Source organism: Thunnus maccoyii, chromosome 18 (genome assembly GCF_910596095.1).
Source record: "Thunnus maccoyii chromosome 18, fThuMac1.1, whole genome shotgun sequence".
NCBI lineage: Eukaryota > Metazoa > Chordata > Actinopteri > Scombriformes > Scombridae > Thunnus > Thunnus maccoyii.
Window position 1 is genome coordinate 7,256,627 of NC_056550.1, and position 27,676 is coordinate 7,284,302.

At 43.3% G+C, this 27,676-nt stretch overlaps 1 protein-coding gene across 4 annotated transcripts; it reads left to right on the forward strand.

Annotated features, from left to right (window-relative positions):
* The first annotated feature begins 2 nt into the window (after positions 1-2).
* On the forward strand, positions 3-26,777 carry LOC121883631 (nucleosome-remodeling factor subunit BPTF-like). Of its 4 annotated transcripts, none has more exons than XM_042392012.1 (31): positions 3-812; positions 1,942-2,764; positions 4,308-4,528; positions 6,243-6,428; positions 6,674-6,847; positions 8,744-8,953; positions 9,112-9,194; positions 9,696-10,048; positions 10,794-10,925; positions 11,166-11,295; positions 11,591-11,726; positions 11,817-12,092; positions 12,284-13,838; positions 14,149-14,273; positions 14,740-14,868; positions 15,014-15,164; positions 15,278-15,401; positions 15,510-15,753; positions 17,117-17,253; positions 17,352-17,463; positions 17,565-17,806; positions 18,002-19,022; positions 19,157-20,598; positions 20,696-20,778; positions 20,922-21,147; positions 21,269-21,807; positions 21,904-22,080; positions 22,284-22,476; positions 23,849-23,933; positions 24,358-24,544; positions 25,001-26,777. In XM_042392012.1, exons 1-31 carry the CDS (start codon positions 290-292, stop codon positions 25,014-25,016), a joined length of 10,035 nt encoding a protein of 3,344 aa, XP_042247946.1. In that variant the 5' UTR covers positions 3-289; the 3' UTR covers positions 25,017-26,777. The 4 variants fall into 4 exon arrangements, with proteins under 4 accessions (XP_042247946.1, XP_042247947.1, XP_042247948.1 ...); XM_042392013.1 differs by having other exon boundaries at positions 4-812; positions 6,677-6,847; XM_042392014.1 differs by having other exon boundaries at positions 4-812; positions 6,680-6,847.
* The last annotated feature ends 899 nt before the right edge of the window (positions 26,778-27,676 follow it).

The following is a 27,676-nucleotide window of genomic DNA, read 5'->3' on the forward strand; positions in this document are numbered from 1 at the left end:
GCCACTGAGCTGGAAGCAGTGCCACCACGTGACCACTGTAGCGAGGGCCTGCTGTTTGTTCAGCCAGAGAGGCAGAGAAGAAGAAAAATGGCGGCTCTGAGTGAACCTAAACGGGACGCCGGGCTCACATTTTGAGCTTTCACACCCGAAAACACGCGGGGGCTTCACGGGGTTACTGCACCGTCTGAATCCCAGCAGAGCCAGCTTCGTGGAGGTGTCGCTTTCGCTCGGGTCCGCGCGGGCTAAACAACCGCAAGCATCGGGATTGTAAAATAAGTCTTCGCCTATCATGAGAGGGAAAAGAGGCAGGCCGCCCAAACCGCTGCCAGCCGCGGAGCCCTCCGCTCCGACGGCCAGGGGCTTACGACCCAGGAGGAATCTGAAGCCCAGGGCGAGGGACAGCGGGGAGGAAGACGTGGAGAGTCCCACAAGGGAAACTACCAAGCCGGGCAGAAAGAGGAAAGGGGGATCCGTCACGTCAACACGGGGCAGGGGACGAGGCAGAGGCGGCGGCAGAGGAGGAAGAGGAGGAAGAAGAGGGGGAAGGCGGACGGCTACGTCCAAAACAGTGGTGTACGACGACCACGAGAGTGAGGAGGACGACGATGCTGTCAGTTTGAGGTCGGAGGAGGACGACTTTATTGAGGAGGAACCCCAGTCCGAAGAGGACGAGGCCCTGAAAGAGGACTCTGACTGCCTTGATGATGGTGATGATGTGCTGGACGAAGAGGAGGAGGAGGAGGAGGATGATGGTGCCAGCTACTGTACAGAGAGCAGCTTTCGGAGTCAGAGCACACACGCCAGCACTCCGGGTAACAAACAGCACGTCTCAACACACACTGCATGGTTTGGAAAATGTACCACGAAATGCTGCAGATGATAGTTTTTGATCATCCGCGGCAGGAAGCAATGAGGTTATTGTTCAAAATGGAGAATGAACACAGGCCGCAGTCCGCTCACTAATGCTGCTGCAGGTGGACTGAGTCGGTAGCTGTATCACTAGCTTACCTTGCTGCCAACACACCATAAAGCACACCTTTCAAATAATTGCCACTTATCTTATGAAGAACTACGAATTGCCCATAGCTCCAAATATCATTCAGTTGCATTTAAGTCAAAAACTTAGCTGCTAACGTGCTAATGTTAGCAAGTCAAATTAGCTCATGCAGCCTGCTGTCATAACGGCAACTTAACGTTTTTATAGTTAGCTATCCTCAACATTCAGTGCTTCTTGGTTGAATAGAAATTGCAGTAATTGACTGAAATTAATTCATTAAGAGAAGGAGAAATGAGCTAGCTTACTAACTGAGCTAGGCTAGCATGCCTGTCATTTTTGTCACTGTCAGCTTCCAGCTGTAGTTCATCGTTCCAAACTCATCAAAACACTGACATACTAATGTCAAGCAAGAGGGTTTATAATGTCCGACTAACATTTACATTGTTGGACAGCTGGTGTTTTCCTGGATATAGGAGGCAGCCTCGTCTTGCTAATAATGACACTGACCATGTGTTGAACCAAAGTAGTATAGTTCAGAAGTTTTGCCCACAAATTTGAAACCAGACTTCACAAGCACGACTCTCAACATTTTGGTGCAAAATATATTGGTTTTTTTGGTTCTTTGAATAGTCCTGGCAAGCTGCATGTCTGAAAATAAATGGAATTATAACTTTATTTAGAAAATATGCACATATATCCATCTGTATGTTGGTGCTATTGGTTAATAAAATAGGGTTTTTGCTATGTTGGTCTATAGAAGAGCTGTTGATACTGGGAGGATCAAGTATAATAGTACTTAGTTGCAATACTTCAATATAGATAATGTGATAGTATTTAAAGACTTTCCCTCCTTTCATACTCATATTCAAGTTATTTCCTCTACTGTTGCCTATGGATTAAAGCAATGTAGTCATGGTTTACTAATATCATTGTGTATCCCACAGGGAAGAAAAAAGCACGGGCTCCCCGACCTCGCACACCCATCCTGGAGGAGAAGGAGATACCCGCTCTTGAGCTTCCAGAGACCTCTGAGGATCTCCTGGTGCCTAATGAGGAGCTGCTCAACGCCACCTCCATCTACGAGGTGCTAAGGAACTTCAGCACGGTGCTGCGTCTCTCCCCTTTCCGTTTTGAGGACTTCTGTGCAGCACTGGTAGGCCAGGAGCAGTGCACTTTAATAGCAGAGACCCATATTTCCCTGTTGAAGGCCATCCTACGTGAGGAGGACTCCTCCAACACTACCTTTGGCCCTGCTGACCTCAAGGACAGCGCAAACTCCACTCTGTACTTTATTGATGGCATGACATGGCCTGAGGTATTGCGGGCATACTGCGAGAGCGACCGGGAGTACCATCATGTCCTGCCATACCAGGAGGTGGATGAGTATCCCTATGGTCCACTTGATAGTAAGATCAAGGTACTACAGTTCTTGGTGGATCAGTTTCTCACTACCAACATTGCTCGTGAAGAGCTGATGTCTGACGGCGTTATGCAGTATGACGACCACTGCCGCGTGTGTCACCGCCTTGGTGACCTGCTGTGCTGTGAGACCTGCTCAGCGGTCTACCACCTGGAGTGTGTGAAACCGCCACTGGAGGAGGTTCCAGAGGACGAGTGGCAGTGTGAGATTTGTGTTGCACACAAGGTGCCCGGTGTCACAGACTCTGTGACAGAGGCACAGAAGAACAGGCCTTATATCCGCCAGGAGCCCATTGGATATGACCGCCACCAGCGGAAATACTGGTTCCTAAACAGAAGGATTATTGTGTAAGTTAGGACCCTCGCTGACCCCTTTTACTTCCTAAAACAGATGAATGTGCATAAAGGCAGCACCACAAATGAAAATAAATAGCAATTGTAAATATTTGATAATTTTTATTTATTTAACTAGGTGAACATATATTGACAGAACAGAACATTATTCTCTTTGACCGACTGTAATAACAGCTCAGAGACACATTTAGCGCAGGACAACACATTACATCACACATCAACTCAATACAGATATTATCACTGAATACTTTCAAAACAAGAAGAGAGAAAAACACAGCATTATCACTAGTTCAGTGCTGGTCAAACACAGTGGCATGTTTAATTCACCACTAACTCTTTTGCAAGTTGTTCAAAACAGGGCACAGGAAGGCATGAAGTAGGGCTGGGCAATAATAACTCAATCATAAAATATCAGTTGTCAGTGGAGATATAATCAAAAACTAACACATTTAATTAATTATTAAAGGGTTTGTTTTACATGCATGGAGAGGTCTGTCAATATATGTTGATATTTGATTGCATTGTGGGAAATCGTTAAAAGATCTGAGGAGCAGCTGAGTTTTAGTGTTGATGCACAACATATCACCACAGTCAAGTAGCAGCTATTTAGTTACCTGTGACCCATGTGGTTAGATAGACTTATGAAACACTATAAAGTCAAAAGACAAACATTGGCTCCACGTTTGGACAGATGAACAAACACATGCAAACATGATCGTAGCCAGTTGCATTCAGCTTCCTAAAGGTCTCACGTTACCAGACTGATCTCGACACCACGTGTGTGTTTGTGCTGTTTCAACCTCAAATGTGAAAGAGCTAGAGAATGTAAATGAAAGTCACCGGGAAACACTTTTGGCACATAATCATGTTTTTTTGGCAGTGATGCTTTTCCTTAATGCCAACATACGCTGTGTTTGAGCACAGCCTTCACAAGTAAAGAGTCTCAGTTCACCTTAGCGCTATTGTTAGACGGTATCTGGCAGAGGCCTTTAATGTTTTTGATTTGGAGGAAAAGGGGACTCAATGCTTGAGCTGGACTGTTGTGCACTAAGAGAATATTAATGAGACACTTGGGGTAGATGAGCAGTCTACTACACTGTTTAACTTGCCCCTTGACACTCAGCTTTGTCACAAATTTTAGGTTTCATTTTCTATGAATCAGCTTGCTTTTGCAATGAAAATCTAGTATGGAAATGTAATTCTTTCAGCTTATACAGAGTTCCCCCTACCAACAGAGTTTATTTCATTTAATTGGTTATAAAAAAAAAGTAGAAACTAAAAAAGTTATAAATGAACACCTGTGATGTTATTATACTAGGTATTAGTAATATAAATTATAAGTTAGACAATAAGTATAATGTAATGCCTTGTTTTATACAGTGAACATGTTTATATTGTGTTGTACACAGAGCTGTTTTTGTTCTTTTAGCGATGCCTTACAGTGAAGTGGTAGAGGAGGTGACGTGGTTCTGCATGCAGAGACAGTTTGTTCTAATATTCAGCAGTGTGTCTAATCTATCCTGTTGTCTCTTCCCAGTGAGGAAGATGGGGAGCATGAGAAGAAAAAGATCTGGTACTATAGCACCAAGGCACAGCTGGAAGAGCTCCTGGAGTGCCTGGATAAGGGGTACTGGGAGATGGACCTCTATGCCACTCTGGAGGAAATGAAGGAGGAAGTGCAAGCTCACATGGACATCACAGAAGATCTTACCAACAAAGCCCGTGGCAACAATAAAGCCTACCTCACTGCTGTCAACGGTACAGATTTGATAATCATCTCTATACCCCACAGTTGTGTTCAATTTTAAAGAAGTTGAAGTAGTGTAATCACGTTGTGGTTAAGAGATCAGATTCATGCGAGCAGCGCTTGAAGGTGACATGGGGGCGGGGGACGGTGTGTTATCTGACAGTTAATGATCAGGCGGTGTGTGACTCAAGCTGTGTAGTGGTGTGTTTGTGTCCTGCAGGGTTACATTCTGCAATGTGTCTCAGCTCCAGGTAACATACTGTAGTTCTTCCTCTCAGGCAGCAGCTCTCTGCTATGATGGCAGTTGACACAGAAATGTTAAGTGCTGCTTCTTTCTTCCTGCTTCATGTTCTCTCAGACAACCAGCAACTGTTTTCCCCTGGTACCCTTCTCCGAGGAGTGGTTGGAAGACTTTTGATTACTATGCCAGCAGTTTCCGTTTCTTTTTGACTGGCTGCCATATCTGTCTGTTTTTGTAACAGTTTTCCTGTTTATATCACCAAACTGCCTGATTCCAGTTCTCAGAAAGACAGTGAGGCACTATGTTTTATGTGGGATGTGTTGCTGGCATTCTGTCAACAGCTAAAGGTTTGGATAGGTGTTCTGCGGCCCCAAATGGAAGGAGATGTTTTGCAGAATATATTTTTTTTCTTATCTTTTCTGCCTTTACCAATGATTTATGGGTATTGCTGGCATTTTTCATCCGTTAAAAGCCCACTGCTGCCGCTGCACAATGCAGCCTGCACCTTGCTGTTCAACTGCTGTTTCTGTCCCAGTGAAAACTGTAATTATAAAACACAGTTCTCTGGAGATTTTGGCCTTCTGGGGAAAGAAAATCTGCATTGTCTTAATGTGTGTAGATTGGATTTATTTTTTTTGCTGTTGTAGATTCATGTTACAGATTATATTGAATATAATCATGGGAAACCCAGTCCATACTATTACTATGTTAGTTATTCCTCAGTTCACACAGATTAACCAATCAAAAGTCACCTGAAGTAGAAAATCAGCATTTTATCGTTTGGATATGTTATGCTTCTTTCAACTTTTTTTCTTATTTACTTTTTGGAGCAAGTGGAATCAAATGGAAACTGAAGGAATGTGGAATATTATTGAAATGTGAATGTTTTTGACCCAATAACTGATACAGTACGGTGCAGTATGGACTGTATTTACACAATGTTTGAGCTGAAACCAGTGGTCGATTAATCAATTAGTCAATCAACAAAAACCTTTTCTGCTAACTATTTTGATAATCAAATAATCATTTCAGTTATTTTTTAAAGCTAAAATGACAAAAAAATGCTGGTTTCAGCTTCTGAAATGTGATGATTTTTATGCTTTTCCTTGTCATACATGATAGTAAACTGATTATATTTGGGTTTTGGGCTATTGGTCGGACAAAACAAGACATTTGAAGGCGTCACCATGACTCTGGAAAATCATTTTTCAGTCCTTCACTATATAACCAACATAAATCTTTAACCAAACATTCAATTCCCGCTCATGTTGTTTTGTTTGTCCCAAGTTTTTTTTCCTACTACTGTACTATGATCTCAGGCTCATTATGAAATTGTCTTCACTTAGAAAAAGCAGTCGCTCAAGACAGCAGTTTATATTTGTCTAAATGTTATTGTCTAATGTCAAGTGTTTTGAAAGTGTTTGAATAGATGTAATTGTTGCCTTTTATTTAAAAAGATTGACATGTTTCCTTTTTGTATGTAGATGTGATCCTGGAACGTATGAAGGTCATGCGGGAGAGACAGGAAGCAAAGAGGCGAGCTGAAGAGGCAAAGCAGGAAGCAGAAACAGGCTCTGTTAAGACAGCCGAAGACCCTGCCAGGTTCACTTCACAGCTTGACAACGGACAGCACAAAGACACTGAGGCCAAGGAAGAAGCTAGTTCACAAGGTAAAAGTGAGGTGGACAGTTTTATATACAGGCTTTTGTTTAGGAGTCGACTGTAGCTCACTCTCTAATTCCTCTAAGTAGAGAAACCCTACAGCACTGGTAACAGCAGGTGTAGTTTTCACAAAACTGTGCAAAGTGAAACTGTGTCAGTGATGTCTCTGCAGCGATATCAAGACAAGATTCCTTTACTTATGCTTGACTTGCTGATAAAAGATATCCTGACTCCTGGTATGTATGTCATGCCACAGCAGCAGCGGTTCCCCCAGCTGCAGAGGAGAGCTGCGTGTCTGATCCTAACCCCGGCTCAGCCACCCAGGACGCAGCCGTACCTAAAACGGAATCCCTTGAATCAAACAAGGAAACGCAGCCTGCCCAGGAGAGCGGGGAGTCCCCTCCAGTGGCAAAGCAGGAAAGGACAGGTACTCATGTCCGGTCCGGTGTCATGCTATCACCTGCATCTCTAGCCATTCAACTCATCCTCCACTACTTATCCAGCTGCACGTGTGCATCCATCCTCATCTGTCTGCTTGTTGCCGCTGGTTGTTGCTAACCATACTCTGTCCTGCTCATTAGCTTTTTTGCGTGTAAGGAGGCAGCTACACTGATCTGTTTTGTTTGTATATATTAATAATTTTATAGTCTTTTTCACGGAAATGTATCTTGTCTAGACTGTGTTAATGACGTTTCTGTCTGTCAGGTTTACATTTGTTTTAAGCTAAAATCGGTTTAAGTTTGTTTTTGGAAGGACAGATTTGTTGTCACTGTTTTTTGCTAATTGGATTTGCAAGGTTTCGTTTTTGGATAAATTATAGTGAAACTAAACGCCAAGACCGTGGAGGAGGCTGTATTTAATACAGTTTAAACCATCCGAGGCAAAGCTGGCATATTATGAGGATGATTGCAGGTGCATGTCTTTGAATTTATTATATTTTTCTCTCTAAAGTAGCACCACTAAGATCAGTGTTTCTTCTTATACCTCTGCTATGCCTGCAAGGTTTCGATAGCTCTCCAAAATTCCGTCCCCGTTGTGAAAGATCAGTGTGGCTGTTCCCTTGGGGGTTCCAGCATAATATGTTGCCATGCTAGCTCTTTATTACTGGTCTCAGTTTGATGTTGTTCAGCCAGTTTGCATTTATTGTGTTGGCAGGCTGCTGGTTAATGGAACATCTGTGTTTCACATGGCTTCATTCTACTGTGTGTGTGTGTGTGTGTGTGTGTGTGTCTTTGAGCATTTTATTACACATATTCCCTGTTCGCACTTGTAATTGTGCAGAGAATGATCCTCCACACACAGTGAAACACGACTTTGTGAGTCTCTATGCTTGTTGCCTGCACATAAATAACATTTGAGCCTCCGCAGACAAAACATCAAGTTAAATGATGTTCATTTGTACAAACTCTCCTCCTTTCTTTGAGTAGCTCAACCAAAACAATTAAGCTCTCACCACTGATGCAACAATGGAGTGACCATAATTAGCCTGATCTTTTGCAGACTCCCTTTCACAGCATCCCGTCATTATCCTCTCTACACATCAAATTAGATAGTGAGAAGATATTTTCTCCCCTCGTTTAATTGTTCCACAGAGATCTTAAACCGTTGCAGGCCATTTTCAGCCATTCGTCTTGTCCTACTCTAAACATAAAACTAAAGCTGGTGCATTCAGCAGCTGCTTTGGTAGCTAAATGTTCCATTTGTGGTGCATTCATTTCTCGTCTTGTGTTATACATCATCCCCTGCACTCATAGTCTTGAAAAGCCCGCTTTTGGCAATGTGGTAGACGGTGTCCCTGGCAGCAGTTAGCACACCACGTCTGTCACAACCAGCTCCTTATTCTCATGCCAGTTCATGTGCATTTGGGTGCTTTCCTGTTGCTCAACAAAAGGCTTGCTGCCTTGAAGCCCCACCTGCTTCCTCATCAACAAAAAGATGCAAATATACAATATATGCAGGACTCTCTCCTGTAACAACTCAGTGACAGAGCTCATGTCTTAATTTGGCTTTGCAGCAACTGCATAGCTTAGTTTGAAAGTGTGCAGCTTTTACTGTCCATAATGGGTTTGATTTTATAGGCTTTAACTGAAAAAGCACTTAATGCTCCTCTAAACATTTTTATTTTTTTTTTAACAATTTGTTACTCATATGCTGACTATTTATTTCTGAATTGTAGAGATGTTGTCATTTTTGCACACAGCTGCTGTCTTTACAAGGAGCATGTTACTTGTAATACTGACGCTCACTTTCGCTCCTTGCACCATTAATACTTGGTTTTATACCTGTACTCAGTTTTTCCTACCATTTTTTTTTTTTTTTTTAGATGAGGACATTAAAGCAGAGTCTGGCAGTGAAGACCCACATCCTAATGACACGCAAGCACAAACCCAAGATCAGCTGCAGCCATCATCTCAGCCCGAGTCGAGTAGTGGCAGCAGCCAGGTTTCTGGATGTGGGAGACTCAGGAAACCAGAGCAGCCTGACCTGGCCGATAGGTCATCCCAGTCCTCTTTTACCAGCCAGGATGGGACAGGTAAACAGAAAGAGTCATAAAGGACATTTTGGAGTGCAAACAATAAAACACACTTTGGAACCAGTTCAGTTGTGTTTAACAGTCTCTCAGTGTCTCCATTTGAATCAATGTTGGCTTTGCTGTTGCCCTGATGGTGTCATTTACTTTCTGAATGACAGAGGAATATAACGAAAGGGTGAAGAATGATAGAGGGACAGCAGCACGGGACTCTAATAACCAAACGCCCAGAGGCAGCAAAGAGGTGAGTCATGAGTGTGGTTTTTGAAACTGCAGTCGAGAACAAAAACACTGTTTAACTTTATAATTACTTTGGTTAAAATGAAAGAAATATGAATACTGAACATGCCCATAGCACCTCTTGTCATAAACTGTCAAATACATAAATGTTGTTTCCAAATGCTTGGTCATATTCTTATTCTTGTTTACTTAGATATTTCTTGATTTGAATAATAGTTTTGTCAATTTTTTATTGCATTTTATTCCGGCAAAAATGTTCAGACAGTAGTAAAAACAGCATTGCATAGCACTAGCTTATTTGATTAAATGGCAAAAAGAGGTTTGTAGAAAAATGATTTCCCATGTTTTTGCTTGCTATCAATACTGAAAAAATCATAAAATTTAAAATTGTTACCAATCTCTGCTTATTAAAGCTGCTAGAATAGAGCATCCTTTAAAAAACAGCTTTTATTCTTCTCCATGGCTTGTAGTTTGATTGAATGTTACGTCTCCTTGCATTTTTCAGTCATCTCCCGCACACTCTGACGGTGAAGCTTCGCGTCTCAGCTTCTTTAAAAGGGACCTTGCGGTGAATTTGAACAACTTGTTCAAATTGGGTCAGGAAGGTAAATACAGGGTCTACCACAACCAGTACAGCACCAATGTCCTGGCCCTCAACAAACATCAGCACCGTGAGGACCATGACAAGAGACGCCACCTCTCCCACAAGTTCAGCTTAACTCCCGCCTCCGAGTTCAAGTGGAATGGCTCCATCTATGGTTCACGGAGCCTGACTGTCTCCACCTTGCGTCTCACCATCATCCAGCTGGAGACCAATGTCCCTGCACCATTTATGCACCCTAACTGGGCATCACACAGGTACAACTTAGATCAGGTGTCAGGAAATTCAATTCACCATGAAGTGCAGCTAAATTTATGTAAAAGTTGCTGTCCCAGTGTGATGGGAGATCCATATTGATTTAGCTGCCAACATTAGGTATTTAGTGGATAATATTTGTACAGATTTGGCATGACGTTCCTCTAGCTATGGGGTATTAAAGGAGGTGTTTGACTTTTGGGAAACAAGCTTATTCACTTTATTGCCATTAGACAAGAAGAATGACACCACTCACATGTCTGTATGATAAATATGAAGCTACCACCAGCAGCCGGTTAGCTTAGCTTAACATAAAGACTGGAAGCTAGCATGTATTGCACTGACAAGAATTAGTCCAGCATATAACTCCCCATAACACCGCAGAAGTCGTTTTTACACGTCTGTTTTTGTACAGACTAAACACAGAGCCAGTCTAGCTGTTTGCCCCTCTTTCCAGTCTTAAGATAAGCTATCCAGCTGCTGGCTCCAGCTATGTAAGTCCCCCACAGACATAAGAGTGTTATCAATATTGTCATCTAAATCTTGAAAGCAAATATGTATATTTCCTAAAATGTCAAACTATAATGAAAATATTACATATTTTTGTTTTGGTTCTTGCTAAATATTAAGACACATTTTTGCTTGGTGTAAGATTTTCAAATAAAGAAATACGCATTTTTGTCTGTGTAATCTTTATTCTTTTATACAGTTTTGTCTTTGTGTTTCTCTCTTTTTTTTTTTTTTTAGGACCAACTGGAACAAAGCAGTGCAGATGTGCAGCAAGGCCAGAGAATTTGCTCTGGCCTTGGCCATACTGGAGTGTGCCATCAAACCAGTGGTTATGCTGCCTGTTTGGAAAGATTCTCTTGGACACACAAGGTAAAGGAAGAACAAAACTTTCTGCAGGAATTGTATGAGAGTCAAACAGCACATACACTGTATTGTATAGCATATTAACATGTAGTGTGTTTTCCAAAAAACTAAACAGGACTCAGGTACTCTTCAGCCATTTGAAGTGCACTACCCAGCTGCAGGCTGCAGATTCAATAATTTGTCTGATTCCTAATTTTCCCATGCACCTTACCTCTTGGTTATATATACTGTATTTTCTTGCTTCAGGCTACATCGCATGACCTCCATGGAGAGGGAGGAGAAAGAGAAAGTGAAAAAGCGAGAGAAAAAACTGGAGGACGAGGAAACACTGCAGCAAGCCACTTGGGTCAAATACACCATCCCCATCAAACACCAGGTAAAATAGAAGTGTCTGTCATCAGTAGATCATGTATTTTACATCATACTTACTGATACAGCACTGAACGATCAAAACAGTGATATATTGGGATAGTAATGAAATTGCCATTGGAGCCTAGAACTTGTGTGGGATTTTGATTTAACTATTGTTACAGAGCTGTCTTGTTGGTTTTGTTTCTCATATTTAATGCGTATAAATATCTTCTGACCATCCATATATATTGTGGTTTTTCATCTGGAAGCTTCATTGTGTTGTGTTGTGTTGTGACTCACCTAAGTGTTTTTCTGTCTAGGTATGGAAGCAGAAAGGGGAGGAGTACAGAGTGACTGGGTATGGTGGCTGGAACTGGGTCAGTAAGACCCACGTGCCACGTTTTGTTCCAAAGCTACCAGGAAACACAAACGTAAACTACCGCAAAGAACTGGAGGGTAAGGGCTGGTACTAGTTTAATTTTTCTCAATATATTCTGCTGCTGGCACTTTTGGCTCGTATACTTATCCTTGCTATCTTCACAACAGCTAAAATGAGCAAGGAAAAAGCAGCAGCTTGCACAAATAAGCAGAAAACGTTGCCGGAAAAAGAGCAGACTACTACAAACACAGTGGATGAGGACAAGGAGCAAGCATCCATTAATGAGTCATCTCAGAGCATTTCATCAGAGGACGGACAGACCTCAAAGGAGGAAGTCAAACCCGCAGAGGAGGAGCGGGAAAAGAATGTGGAAGAGAAGAGAGAAGATGAAAAAATGGAGGTTGACCCCTGCCCAGAAACTGCTGCTTCAAGTGACGAAAAAGGTAAATGTTTAATTATCTTAATTTATCTTTGTATAATCCGTGATGCTTTGTTAGCAAATATATATATTTCTGCTCATCCTAATAGTCCTAAAAAGGACTAAAACAAAAAGATTGCGCATCACAGAAACTTATCTTAAAAGTGCAAGCGTTTGCTTCCATCATCCACTGACCCCTGTGACTCTTTGTTGTAGAGAAAGTTGAGAACAAAAGCCCTTCCTCGCCTGCTGTGCAACCTGTGAGGGAAGAGCCAATCCAGAAAGTCGAGCAACCCAAGAAGGAGGAGACTGCTGCTTCGAAGCCTTACTACGACGTTGTGAATGTCAGCGAGAGCTTCCAGTTGCGAACAGCTTACAAGAAGAAGGTAAAGCCCTCCAAATTGGACGGGCTCTTGGAGCGCCGGGTAAAACAGTTTACTTTGGAGGAGAAGCAGAGACTAGAGCGGATGAGACAGGCGGCCCTGCAGTCAAAAATGGCTGCCACAAAACCTCCTTCTGGGGTTAAAACTGAAGGATCCACCATAGCCAAACAGCAGCCTGCTGTGACCCCATGTGTTAAAGTAGAGGAGAAGGAGGAGGGCAAACCAGTTAAAGATCATGTGGTTAAAAAGCTTGACTTTGAGGAGGAGCAGATGGAGGTAAAAACAGACAACATGGATATCAAATCAGACTCCACAGCACCCAATAACAGCAAGCAGACAGAGGTAAATCCTGTGCAGGGGAATGGTGGGGAGGCCCCAACCCACAAAGAAGTGAACGGAGGACCCTTAGCAAACACTGAGCTCAACAGTAAAAACAATTGTATATCAGAGGCAATAGAGAAAACACAGAAGCCAGAGGTGGCTCGAGTGGGAGAGAATGCTAAGAAACGTGGGTATGAGGAAGTTGAGCAAGGCAGTGGACAGAACAACACAGAGAGCATGGAGGTAGACCAAACCAAGACCAATTCGGTGCAGGTGAATGGGGAAACTGTGGCCACTGCTCCTGCAGACTCAAACTCAGTCCAAGGTGATATCAAGGAGCCTCTGGTGAATGGAAACCTCTCCCAGAATGATGTCTCCAACATGGGTCATCCACCTCCCCTGAAAGTCCCAAAATTAGAGAACCATGTGGCAGAGAAAGGAGATTCTCTCAGTGCAGTAAGCAATAAGAATCAGGATGTTCCCCTGGACAAGCTTCCATCTTCGAGCCCTTCTTCTCTGAATAGCAATAGTACTGACAATTGCAGTGGTAGCGAAATTGTGAAGACTTCCACACAAGCAGTTGTCACGACTAATACCACCACAGACATTAGTAAGGCTGCTGTGATGTCTCAAGCAGCAAGTAGCGCAGTCTCCTCTATTACCACTTCCACTTCCTCCATTACCCAACCCAGCTCCTTGGCACCAGGGGCAGCTGTTTCCCAGAAGACCAAACCCAACACCACAGCAGATGCCAAGATGGGCAGCCCTGGTTCAACAACAACCACTTCCATGACGATTAGCAAAGAGTATTCTACCAGAGACCGAGTCAGCCTTCTCAGATTCTCCAAATCCAAGAAGGCGCGGTCAGGAACAGCCCTGCCGTCCTACCGCAAGTTTGTCACCAAGAGCAGCAAGAAGAGCATCTTCATCCTGCCAAATGATGACCTGAAGAGGCTAGCGAGGAGAGCAGGCATCAGAGAAGTGCCTATCTTCAACTACAATGCCAAGCCAGCCCCGGATATATGGCCCTACCCTTCACCTCGGCCCACGTTTGGGATCACATGGAGGTCGGTAACACAGCTACATCTTTTTTACACATAAATGTTTCTTGATTGTTTGGGACTCTTAAAGATTACATTTAAAATTGGCACTTGTAGTATACATTTACACCAGCCTGGTAAAAGTCTTTCTTTAATGACTTTATTGTTACCTTTTATTACTATGGCCATTTTCAACACCATTTCTCATTGCTGATGTTTTCTGTTGTCCATGAATGTTAATTTTTATTCATGAGCATTAAATTAAACTGTGTATGTAAGTACACTTACTGCTGTTGGAAAAATTAGCTCATGTTTTTTATAACTGTGTCCCACTCAGGTACCGTCTCCAGACTGTGAGATCATTGGCAGGGGTCAGCTTGATGCTGAGGCTGCTGTGGGCCTGTCTGAGGTGGGACGACATGGCTGTGAAACCCTCTGCTGCTGTTGGGACAACTCGGAAAGGTGAGGAACTGGTGAACCCTTCTTCTGCTTCACCTATATTGAGCTTGTCCTTCCTTTGGGCTCTTGCCTTTGAGAGTTCCTCCTTCCAGTAGTTTCTGTATCATTTCAAACATGCATATTTCTCTCTCTGTTGTGATAATTAGGGTAATAAAAACTAGAGCAGTAGTATAAAGTTTTACAACATGTATAGTTTTATTAGTTATCATCCCCTCCCTAAAAAGGTTTGGCGTTAGTATTCAGGATGATAAACTTGCAGTGAATTTACATTTTGTTGCACTCATTATGTTATGACAGCTTCAGCAAGTAGCAAATAAACGAGCCTATATACCAGTTGCAGTCATAAGACCAATACAGAAATGCTCATAAGTCCGTCACTAATCAGATAAACTCACATGGCTGACAATGTACTGATGAGTGACTGTGGTAATGTGACTAAATATTGCATTATATTTGATTCTCTCCACAGAAACTACGGACACAGACATCATCACAACAGAGATTATAAAACGAAAAGATGTGGGGCCTTATGGCATCCGCTCAGAATACTGCATCAGGAAGATTATCTGTCCCCTCGGAAACAGAGACACCCCCAAAGGTAAAAGATAAAAGTTTGTTGTGAAACAATGATTTTTAAAAAATTAAAATGCAAATTTGAAGTACGACCAAGATCGAAGGCTGGAGGAGTTTGGGCAAACTTTTGTAAAGATAATAAATGATTGTTTCTCCCTTCCTATGAGTAGAAACCCCCACTCCACAGAGGAAAGGCCTGCGCTCAAGCGCCTTGAGGCCTAAGAAACAGGAGCCAGCCAAGCTGACTGGGCCTATCGCTGTGGAAACATGGGTTCCTGAAGAGGAACTGGAGCTGTGGGAGATCAGGGCCTTTGCAGAAAGGTGAGAAGCACACAGCTCACCTCCTCTCCTTCAACAGCATCATTTTGGGGAACACTGAATTCTTCTCAAACACAGTGCTTACCAGATTGTCTGCTTTTTCCTTGGTGTTACAGAGTGGAGAGGGAGAAGTCACAGGGTATAGATCCTTCCAAGACTGGCAGTACTCTAAAAACGGCAGAGGAGGTCAAGGCACATTTGGAGAATCAGCTGAAACAGGCTCGATTGGCTGCCCAGCAGGTGGGAACACTGTACACTGCATCAGTTTTCCTGGTGTAATAAGACCTTGTTTGGGTTTGAATGTCACCAAACTCAATGTACTTAAAATGTTCCAACGTGTGTTCATAGAAACGCCTGGAGCAGCAGAGACCAAGTACAACTGCCACCACTTCCACAGCAACAACCACCACCACCTCAGCCAGCACTCCCATTACCCCAACGCCCACAGGCCCCAGGACAGGTCAGGTCACATCTGGAACCAAAATGGTCCTGGCCTCCAAACTGGGCTCTCCAGTCTCCTTCCAGCAAGACAAGAACTTCCATCAGTCGTTTGCTTCCTGGGTCAAGCAGGGTCAGAACAACAACAGCTCAGGTAAGATGGTGGAAGACGAGAATTTGAATCATCTTGAAGCCCATCTGAAATCTTTCATTGAGGGGTTTTGTTAGAGACCTATGTGCCCTTCATCATATTCTGTTAGAGACGGACAGACAAACAAAGTTTTGTCACAAGAGCCTCTTTTGGTTTTTCGTTTTTATTTTTATATTTTTCCTTTTTTTCCCATCGTTGTTTGATAGTCATATCAATTTAAAAAGTCAATCACCGGCATGACTTTTCACAACTTTTCTTTTTTGTGTGTCATTTTTCTACATTGGTAAATGTGATTGGCTTGCCAAAATGACTTTGTGGCTCGTGGTGTCCACTTTCAATCCTTTTGAAAACTAGATTTCAAATGAATTTCTATCCTACAGGGATACATGAGCCCGTGTGTTATCACAATATAAACACATGGCAAAGCAATAATCCCAGACTTTCAAAATATCAGCCCCCTTGTTGACTCAAACCTTCCAGTGGACACCACAGCTGTAGACTGGCTGTTGTGGTGGCCCTTGTGGGTATGCGTGACTGCAGGTGGCATGGTGTGTCTTGCAGCCTCCACTGGCTCGGTGGCCACCATGGCTAGCAGCATCACCACCTCAGAACAAACCTTCCAGATCGCTGGCAGCCCAGTGACTGTGGCTGGTCAGGTCCTCGCCGCCAAACTACCACTGCCCGCTAACAGCAAGATTGTCACGCTCAACATGCCCACTACTCAAGGAGGTAGGGAGCACGAGTGTCATCCATTTCCGCTGGTTTGGGCTTGCACTTGCCAAAATGGATGGAACAGCAAAGACTGTCTTGTGATAAAGACAGTGAGCATGGATATTCTACCCGTGTTTCTTTTTTTTTTTTCTTTTTTTTTTATTGGTAATTTTTTTTTTTTTAGATGGAAGAGCTTCTATGGCCAAAAGTTAGATTGCCATTTTTTTGTTGATGTTTTGTACAGCGGCATTTCTGGTTTCTGAGTTGTGTTTAAACTACTGCCATCTCTTGAACTGAGGGCAACTGTTATGAATTGCTTTATAAATGTGCATGTGTTTTGGTTTTTTTTCTGTTTTTAAAAAATGTATTTATTAATGTTTATTATTGTTGTTTATTACCCTTGTGTCTTAGTATTACTCCCTCTGTTAATGTTAACTCCTTCCTACAGAATGTTTCTTTTTTTTCTTATTAATCGGTCATGAGGGTTTATGTATGTGTGTGAAAATTTTTATTAAAATTACTGTATATAAATGAGATACAAAAAAAGGGATGTGCATGAGCATGTCTTGCCACTTCTGTACATCCTTGACCTGTATCATTGCATGTACCCAATGTGTATTTGCTCCTCTCCTTAAATAATCGTTCTTATTAACAGGTGTGGTTCAACAGAAAGTCCTGGGCATTTTCCCCTCTGGGCCTCCTGCAAACCTGAGGACATACAGCACACTACATCCTACGACAGGCAACATGAACCTCAGAGCCACCAACTCTGCCTCAACTACTCAGCAACAGGTATTTTGAATTTTCACCCTAACCTTTTCAGTTTTTACTTGAAGTGAAGAATGTTGAGCATGATGATTGATCATTTTTCTGTTGCCTTTGTGCCACAGGCCATCAAAACAGGAGGCCAAACACAGCCTGGCACGACGGTGAACCAGTCATCTACCCTGTCTACCTCTGTGGGCACAACAATGGTTAGAAGTCCAGCGTTGGCTCAGCAAGGTGTTCTGTCAATTTCCATTCTCAAATATGTCTTCAGATCTTGTGGCTCATGCCTTACAAATAAAAGATACACATTCTTACTCACTCTTTATCCCTTCTAGGCCAACCTCAGCAGGCTTTGACCCAGATGGGCCGTGTCCAGCCTGGATCCACAGCTGTGCCAGGTTCTACACCTGTGCAGACAACTGCAGGTCAGAGAGCAGCGGGTCCCGCATCATCCCCTTCCGCAGCCACCTCGGCTTCTGGACAGTCACCTGTAGCTTCCTCCCAGACCAACAGACCACAGCAGGGTCAAGTCAAACTCACTATGGCACAGCTCATGCAGTTAACACAAGGCGCTCAGGTGAGGGGCACTTTTTGTCTACTAATTTTTTTTCTCCTATAGTGAAAATGTGAACCCTATGAATTATTTAGTGTATTTGTTGTCCTTCTCTTTTCATCCCTTCTTGTGGTCTTACTATTTTTTATTTGTTTATGTAAACCTTGTCTTGAAAGTTGCTGTACAAGTAAAGTTTATAATTATTAAATTATGTTACAGGGAGGTAATCCAGGTCTGACGGTGGTGATCCAGGGTCAGGGCCAAACCCAGGGCCAGTTGCAAATCATCCCACAGGGTGTAACAGTCATCCCTGGCCCTGGTCAGCAGCTAATGCAGGCAGCCATGCCCAATGGCCAGGTCCAGCGCTTCCTCTTCACTCCCATGCCCCCATCCTCATCAGCGTCAACTTCAGCCCCCACCACTGTGACCCCTCAAACCCAAATGTCAACTCCAGTTCAAGCCAGAGCCCCTGCACAAGTCCAGACGACTCCTTCAGTCTTAGCCCAGGCCCAAATGGCAGCCCCTCTACCCACCCCAGCACATGTTCCAGCCTCAACACAAATGCCAAGTTTGGCCCCTACCCCAGCCTCGATCCTTGTGCCTACCCCAGCACAGGTTGCAGCCCAGGTCTCAATGCAAACACAAGTTTCCACCGCTACCCCTTCATCTGTACTGCCGCAAGTTGCAGCCCATGCATCATTCTCCACACCAGCCTCTGTCCCAACACAACCTCAAGTTGCAAGATCCATGCCTGCACCAGCACTAAATGCAGGCCCAGCCATGGCCCAAACCCAAGTCCCCACTCTTACCACAGGCTCATTCCCTACACAAACCCAAACTGCAGTGTCACTACCTGTTGTAGGACAAGTTGCACCCCAATCCCAGGTCCAGACACATGGCTTCAGTCCTGCCCCTGTCCAGATGCATGTTACTGCTCCTGCCCCTGCTTTAGCACCCATCTCAGTCAAGGCTGCTGCCCAAGTTGCTGCTACAGCGGCTACTCACTCGGCCCAAATACCTGTTTCTGCCTCTCTCCCCTCACCTGTCCCAGTTCCAACCCCTGCTCTTGCTCCCGTCTCCACTCCTGTCATCGCTGTTGTGTCCACCCAAATTGCTGTCCCCTCCCCAGCCAAAGCTCTAACCCAAATCCAAGCTACAGCTCCCGTTCCCCTTCATGCTGCTGTGGCCAATGCTGTTGTCACACCAGTCACAGCCACCTCTACAACACCTTCAGTGCCAGGTAACGAACCCACCGCAAGTCCCCCAAATACACACATTGATCACCATCGACACCATATATACAATTGTTGACTTTGGTTTGAAAAATTGTGTAGTTTAATACTTTTTTCTTTTAACTTCTCCCTCTTGTTGTAGCTCTGACAGAGCGGAGGGCAGCTCAGCCCCAGGTTTGGACCCCGGCCTCATCTCAAGCCCAGACTCCGGTTCAACCAGCCCAGCAGGCTGCAGCACCCGTGCAGCCACCTCCCCTGGCTACTGTACCTGCCTCCACCCCTGCATCAGTCTCCACACATTCACCTGTTACCCCTCTGCCTCAAGCATCTCTTCCTTCACAATCTCAAGCACAAGTCCAGCACCCTGCCGTTGTATCCATGCAGCAGGTGACTCAAATACCAGTCTCGGCAGTGCAGGTTCATATGAAGGGGTTACCAGTCTCTTCTGTTGTTACTACTGTGAGACCCACCCAACCTCAGCTCCAGCCCCAAGCCCATACTCAACTTCAACCCCAACCTCAAGCCCAAATCCGTGCACAGATTCAGGTCCAACCTCATGGCCAAGTCCAACAAATGCAGCATCTCCAGGCCCAAGCACAAGCCCAAATCCACCCCCAGGTCCGAGTTCAGTTTCAGCCACAAACTCAGCAACTACCCCAAGCCCAAGTACAACCACTTGCTCAAATTCGACCTCAGGTGCAGTTTCAGTCCCAAAACCAAACCTTGCCCCAGGCCCAGGTCCAGACGCCAGCCCAGACCCAGCTCCAGTCAAGGGTCCAACCTCAGTACCACTCACAGGTACAGGTTCCACTTCAAACACAGGCGCAAACCCAACCCCAGGCTCAGCAACAGCCTCAGGTCCAACCACAACCCCAGGTTCAGTCGCAGCCTCAGGTTCAGACTCAGGCCCAAAATCAGCTCCAGCCCCAGATCCAAACCCAACTCCATCCCCAGGTTCAGGTCCAGTTCCAGCAACAGAACCAGATTCACCCTCAACCTCAGGCCCCGCAGCAAGCCCAAGTCCAAACCCAGCCCCAGTTACAAGTCCAGTCACAGCAGCCCACCCAGGTTCAGCAACAGCTTCAGGTCCAAGGCCAACCCCAAGTCCAAGCTAAGCTCCAAGTTCAGTTCCAGCCTCAGAACCAAACTCAAGTTCAAGCGCAGCCTCAGCTTCAGGTCCAGTCTCCAATCAGGCATCAGCTCATCACTGTTCCAGGGCTCCAACAACCAGTCCAGCTCCTCTCAGCCCTGCCACCACACGTTGCAGCCCAGATCCAAGCCCAGATCCAGGCACAGGCACAGCAGCAGGGTGGCACAGTTCCCCAGCAGATCAAACTACAGCTGCCTATCCAGATCCAGCAGACAGGGGGGCAAATTCAGGCCCACCAGATCCAGAACATGGTGACCATACAGGCACCGGCAAGTGTGCAGGAGCAGCTCCAGAGGATGCAGCAGCTCAGAGACCAGCAGCAGCAGCAACAGCAACAACAACAACCAAAGAAGAAGAAGACTCATGAGGCTAAAAGGGAACAGAAAGAGCTGAATCAGCAGGCTGTTAGCCCTGGGGATGGCATCCAGAAACAGGTGGGACTCAAAAACAGCAATTATTGATTTCTTACAGCATCCATACATAAAGCGTCTAGACACTATGAATATTAATGGAACGTTTTCTTTATTTCAGGCGGTAGTGAAGCAGAACGCTACAGCAGAACAGCTGAAACAGAGGAAGACCCTGGCTGCGGCTGAGCGAGAGGAGAACCAGAGGTTTGGGTCTTAATAATCACACAAGTGTTGAGCTTTATGTCAAATAATATTTCATTTTACTGAATAGCCATCACTTAACTGCACCACCAACTGAACCAAAATAACTCTGATGTATCTAACGCTCCACCGTCCTCTTTCTTCAGAATGATTGTGTGCAACCAGGTGATGAAGTTCATTCTCGACAAGATTGAGAAGGACGAGAAGCAGGCAGCTAAGAAGAGAAAGAAGGAGGAGGTGGTGGAGCAGAAACGCTCCAAGCAGAATGCCACCAAGCTGACTGCGCTGCTGTACAAGCACAAAGAGCAGCTGAAGGCTGAGATCCTGAAGAAGAGGGCTCTGCTGGACAAGGAGCTGCAGCTGCAAGTGCAGGTTAGCAGGCATTCGGCATTTGAGTCAAAATATTTTCTTTATCAGACATAAAATTTAGAGAGTTTAAAATCAGGGAAGTGGGATACTAAACATTACGTTACATGTCTTGTCTCCCTCTCAGGAGGAGCTGAGGCGGGACATAGCCAGGCTACAGAAAGAAAAGGAGAAAGCCCGAGCTGCTATCGCCCAGGCAGCCGCAGCAACTGTCAAGGCAGCCTCCCATTCTTCCCACTCTTCCCACTCCTCCCATTCTTCTCACACTACTCATTCCTCTCACAGTACCCACACAGTGACCTCACCCTCCTCATCCCATAAACGCAAGAGGGAAGAGGAGCGAGACAAAGACAGAAACCGAGACAGGGACAGGCATCATGACAAGGACAAGAAACGGGACAGAGACAGGGATAGGGACAGGGACAGATATAGAGACAGAGACAAAGACCGAGATCGGGATCGAGAGAGGGAGAGAGACCGAGAGCGGGATAGACATCGGGACAGGGACAGAGACAAGGACAAGGACAGAGATAGGGACAGAGACAAAGACAGAGATCCCAGCTCATCAAAACACAAGAAGAAGAAGAAGCTCTCCTCTACCTCAAAGGATCACAAGAAGGACACCAAATTGTACTGTATCTGCAAAACAGCCTACGACGAGTCAAAGTAAGCTGTCTGGAGAGACATTTTGCACATTTCCTCTGATTTGAATGTAATGCTTAGGATGATTTCAGTGACGCAAAAATGATCTTTTCCTCTCAGGTTTTACATAGGGTGTGACCTGTGCTCCAACTGGTTCCATGGCGCATGCGTTGGCATTACAGAGAAGGAGGCTAAGAAGTTAGAGGACTTTGTGTGCAATGACTGTAAACGTGGCCAAGAGGGAGGAAGCAATGAAGAGCTGTACTGCATCTGCCGGACACCATACGACGAATCGCAGTATGGCTCCTAACACGTTACATAACTGTCATCAGCTAATACCATAATGTTCATGAAGAGGGTGTGATTGACAGCAGGGATATCTGTCAGCGTACACTATATTCAACACCAAGCAATGCTGCCAAATCCAACCCAGCATTTCCTTATATTTCAGAACATGTCATTGGTTTGCTAACCAGGATGTATCCGATTTTCACCTGCAGGTTTTACATCGGCTGCGACCGCTGCCAGAACTGGTACCACGGCCGCTGCGTGGGCATCCTGCAGAGTGAAGCCAATCACATCGACGTGTACGTGTGCCCGCAGTGTCAGTCGACAGAAGACGCCATGACAGTCCTCACGCCGCTGACTGACAAAGACTATGAGGGGTTGAAAAGAATATTACGGTCGTTACAGGTATGGAACCTATTTCAGACTGCCATTGTTCACATAATAAAAGTAATATGAAGTAGAAACTTAGCTGAAAGCAAATTTAAAAAGTGCTTTTGGTTGTCCATCCGTATGTACATACGTATGTCCCATTCTCGTGAACATGATATCTCAGGAACACCTGGAAGGAATTTCATTACATCTGGCACAAATGTCCACTTGGACTCAAGGATGAACTGATTAGAATTTGGTGGTCAAAGGTTACTGTGACCTCACAAGACACGTTTTTGGCCATAACTCAAGAATTTATACACTAATTATGACAAAGTTTCACACATGTCTAATAGGATAAAATGATGAAGTGATGACATTTTATATCCAAAAGGTCAAAGGTCAACCTCACTGTGATATAATGTTCTGTAAAAACACTTTTCTGGACATTATTCAACACCATAACTCAGGAACTGAAGTGGAGATTGTGACTATATTTCACATTTGGTCAGATACTGAATTGGTGACACTAATCTTGGGTGCCCACTTTAAAACTGTGGTGACTGTATAGACCTTCTGTGTTGCCGGGTTGAAGATGTTTGTGAAGCATCCACGTTTTAGAATTTGTAGCTTCTTTTCATTTTGCTTTCCCGATGTACTTGTATGAGTCCATCCTCTTCACTTCCTCTCCCTGGATGACAACCGGGAATATCCTATATAAATTACACCTCTCATTGCAGTTTACTTTATACCCAGAACACTCTCCAAATTATTTAATGATGTTAAGAGCATGTGATATGGAATGGCATGTATCACACAACAGTAATAATATATCATCAGCATAAAGATTTATCTTAAAGTAATATCCACCAATTTTGATGCCTCGTTCATCTTCTTTAGCTCTTCCTGCACATGCCAAAGGCTCCAGTGCCAGCGGCTGCTCTGCGAGGACTCTGCTTGTTTTTCTGGTTTTGGTGTGGTTTGGGCAGAGTTGTGTACGACCGCAGCACACTTCTGAACATTGGATTTGACTCAACCCACCAGTTTTCCTGCTTTATGTGTGTTGATCCTGTGAGATGCTCATCATGGCAAAACAAGAAGAATGAGAGAGCACACCTCTCGTGCCGTAATCCAGTTTATAATGACTGGGCCAAAGCTATATTTAGATAGAACATAAAACAAATAAGACCACTCTACCCTATCAAAAGCTTTTTAGCAGTGAAACAGTTATCATTAGATGTTGCTTTTTCTAGTGTATTGCAAGAATATTTTGAATAATTTAGAGTCATTACTTAGCAAACTTAATGGATAATTGTTGCTCAATTGCCTGTTGTCCTTTTGTGGTTTTAGTATTATTGGAACTCATTTTTAAAATGTATTCTGTAATAATTTCTTGTTTTTTCAACAGTCTCACAAAATGGCATGGCCTTTCCTTGAACCAGTGGATCCCCATGATGCACCTGATTATTATCGCGTGATCAAGGAGCCAATGGGTAAGATAGAACAAATCATAGCAATCGTTTGCGGCTGACTTCTTCAAAAAAAAAAAGTCCAATGTGTCTGCCTCATAGTACCTTTTCATGAACAGTCATATAGTGGGAAACTCATAGGTAAAATATTGATGATTGAATTCCATTCAGCTGCTGTGGTTTCAGGGTCCTGGCATTGTGTACACTGGCTGGTTTACTGGGACACTTGAATTGAACAGAGCGATCATTAATCTTATTAGTAACACCTATGCTTTTCATACTATGAAGAACCAACTTCTTAGGTAAACAAGGAAATGGTAAAATACTGATGCTGATTAAATGATCCAGATAGAAAGTCATTTAGCTTCATCGTATTTTGTATTGGAAAAGGTAATGTTGTGTGCATGTTATTCTCAAACTTCATATATCTCTCTGTCCCTTTTTCTAGACTTTTCAACAATGGAAAGCCGTTTGCAAAAGCGACATTACCACAAGCTCACAGAGTTTGTGGCCGACGTGACCAAAATCTTTGACAACTGCCGCTACTACAACCCCAATGACACGCCCTTCTTTCAGTGTGCCGAGGTGCTTGAAGGCTTCTTTGTACAGAAGCTGAAATGTTTCAAAGCGAGCAGGTAAGGTTAGGAACTCTTACAACTGCAAACTCTTCACGTTTCTCTCTCCTTTTCCATGCTTATGTGTGTGTGCTGAAAAGCTTCGACTCTGGCCACACTAGCGTATTAAAAAGGTTCTGTCATGTCAGTTTCATTTGTTCTTTTCTAAATGTGTGCATTTATGCCTGCCATTCACTTTTTACTTTTGTTTGTACCACTGGCATGTGTGTTGTAATGGTATTTTGCACTAGAAGGAGCTTTTCTTGTAGACTAGAGTTGGCTTTAAACTATCAGACAGTTCTAAGGTTTGCTTGGCTGTACTAAAACCAACAAAGCTGACAAGGGTTAAGACATTATGTCCAGTGTCTTAACAGAACTTAGTGCCATGTTACATCGTGTATCATCTTGCATTTGTGTCTGTTCACCTTTGCTGCATGCCTTTTGATTTATGCCATCCCATTTTCTTCTTTCTTACAGATTGTCAGATTCTTAAATGGGCCAGTCTAGCTGGAGTCTGGACTGGATGCAGGGGTCTCTAGTAATAATGGCATGGAAACTTTGTTTCAAAAACCACAAAAATATCCATTACTAAGGAAAAAATAACACAAGAACACACACTCAAACACCAAATGTGCTTTCATGCAAATGCCACCAATTGAAAGTTTTGAGTTACCAACTATAATTAGGATATTCTGTAATAATCAGAAAATAGCAGCCATGTTGACATTAGTTGATTGTGTAATTGAGGGACATGCTTTCTTTTCATCATTTCACCAAATCAGGATATTAGCCTTAATTAACAATCCATCACTGTCGTTTCATTGTTTTCAATGGGATTTTAAATGCATTTTAGTTCTTAATTTGTATTTATTTTCTGATGTACATCTAAATTGGATTGAATAATGTGTTGACCTTACCAGTTATAGAAATATACAAAGCTGCATATTTTATTATAGAGAAATATTTATGAGAGGTTTTGTATGTTCCTTCCCCTTGAGTTTGATTTAGCTGGTTGTTACAGTGACTTTTTTGAATGTACATACTTTTTATCATGTACAGTGGTTGTAAGATATATCTGACTGTAAGTGAATGTTTGGATGTTTTAAATAATTATGAAACAAATCATTTTAGATAGTATTATTTTATAAGACTAAAATGTACTACAACAAGTGAGGAATTTGACCTAAAACCTCATCATATTCCTCACTTCACAAAATAACCTCAGTTTGTAGTTGTGGAAGATCTCTTCAGTAATAAAGGCATTTTACACCAACATGGCTGCAGGATCATCCGCTGACCCCTTTGCATCCTTTGTGTCTTTGTGATCATTGTCAAGATGTCACGACAATAAACTAAAAAAAATGCAAAGGGCTCTCAACTTTCCCCTCTCTCCGCATTCTGTAGGTCTCATAACAACAAGCTACAGTCTTCTTCAGCCTCTTAGAAAGCATCGCACATTGCTGATATGCTGAAACAAAATGCACTTGCCAAGAATATGGCTTTTCTGAACTGTAACTCTGTGACGGACTCTGCCTCATCCTGTGTTTGGGATCTGCTCCTCTGACTGTCTGTGCAATCAGCTCTGCTGCTTCCACAGAACTGTCCAGGCAGAGCTGCCTGCTTCCCGTTTCAGCTGTAAGGGACCTTTTTGGACCTGTCTTCATCAGTGGGACTGTAATGAGGAGCGTGAACAATTGAGGCATTTCAGAAGAAAGTTTACCTCGGAGAAAAGACTCTTTAAGGAGCTCTCATATTTCCATGTACTTTATTTTTGATCACAGTCTTTTTACTTTTTCTTTCCTGTTTAAAATCCCCGAGGCCATCCTTGTGGTTATCATGTCCAATGAGAAATATGAAATTAAATACTGACATACAATGGCTGAGTTTTACTGAGCATAATGTATCAAAAGTTTTGTGTCTAAATTCAGATATCACAGCAGAACAACTTTTTCTCTCCCATTTCCACTCATTGTTTAGTCTGAAGTGGCATGAAAAGACAGTTGTACTAAATATCTGGACATCAGTAGTCTGCTTGGTTAAACTTGTATAACCTACTTAAAGTACGGTAATAAGCTATTGTAACTGAGATGCTCTGCAGTAGTGACTGACTGAGATGGATGAAGTGATGTATTTGAAGGTTCCTGCCCTGTTTGTAAAAATCTGTCAGATTTTGACTTGATTTCTTTTTCTTTTTTTGTATTACAGCTGAAGAAATATTGATGTATATGGAACTTAATAAAATGCTAAAGACTGATTTCTTCTTCTGTGTATTTGTGACAGATAATGACACATGGGAGTGTTTTTGAAATCTTTATCAAACTTTTAAAATGTTTAATATAAGTATAGGGCACACATGTTATTTGTTTTCCAAATAAAAGGAATATAAGAAAGGCCTGTGCATACATAGTAGCATACAACATTGATGATATTAATTACAATAAGTAAGACATTTTTAAAAAATGACACATTGAAAGTGTCTTCCAGTACAGCGACAGTTTTTGTGCTTTGAGCTTACAGAGATTGTTCTGAGATGCATAAAAATGTCATCAACTGAAAAGGTCAGGGATTTGTTGGGCTCGTCCAGATGGTAACAACAAACCCGTGAAAGATCTCGTGAGAGTGATCATTTTAATCCAAACCATGATCTTTCCCTAATTCTAACCAAGTTTTTTGTGCCTAAACTTAAGCAGACCTTAAACACAGCGTTGTCACATCATAAAGCATAATTATTTTGTACAACGCGCACAATGAAGAAACCACGCGTAGAAATCTCGCGAGAGTTTCACAAATCTAGGGTAACCATGTGGACACGACCGTTTGTTGGTTGTCCTTGATTTATGAGTGGTATTTACTTGGAAGACAGTCAACAACTGTTCTGTTATTATGAGCAGATAAAAGTAATTCAGAACATTTATTTGCTAAAGAGAACACACACTAATTTTAAGTGGCAGCAGCAGTTAAAAAATGTATTTCATTGTACAAAATCAGCATAAAGGAAACATATCTATACATGTGTTTAGGAATTTGTCAGCTACATGGACTATTTAAAAAGAGGATGTGACGTACGGTGTTCTGTAAAACCAGGACCGAAATGCACCGGTCGAGGAACAGTTATAATTTACAGAGAAAACACACAGAATGTAGCATACTGGT

Excerpts from the sequence above, each read along its gene's own strand:
- LOC121883631 (XM_042392012.1), top strand. The coding sequence starts at position 290 with ATGAGAGGGAAAAGAGGCAGGCCGCCCAAACCGCTGCCAGCCGCGGAG. Across the intron at positions 13,839-14,148 it reads ACGTTTGGGATCACATGGAG|GTACCGTCTCCAGACTGTGA; the intron begins GTCGGTAACACA and ends TGTCCCACTCAG. Across the intron at positions 15,165-15,277 it reads ATCAGGGCCTTTGCAGAAAG|AGTGGAGAGGGAGAAGTCAC; the intron begins GTGAGAAGCACA and ends TTGGTGTTACAG.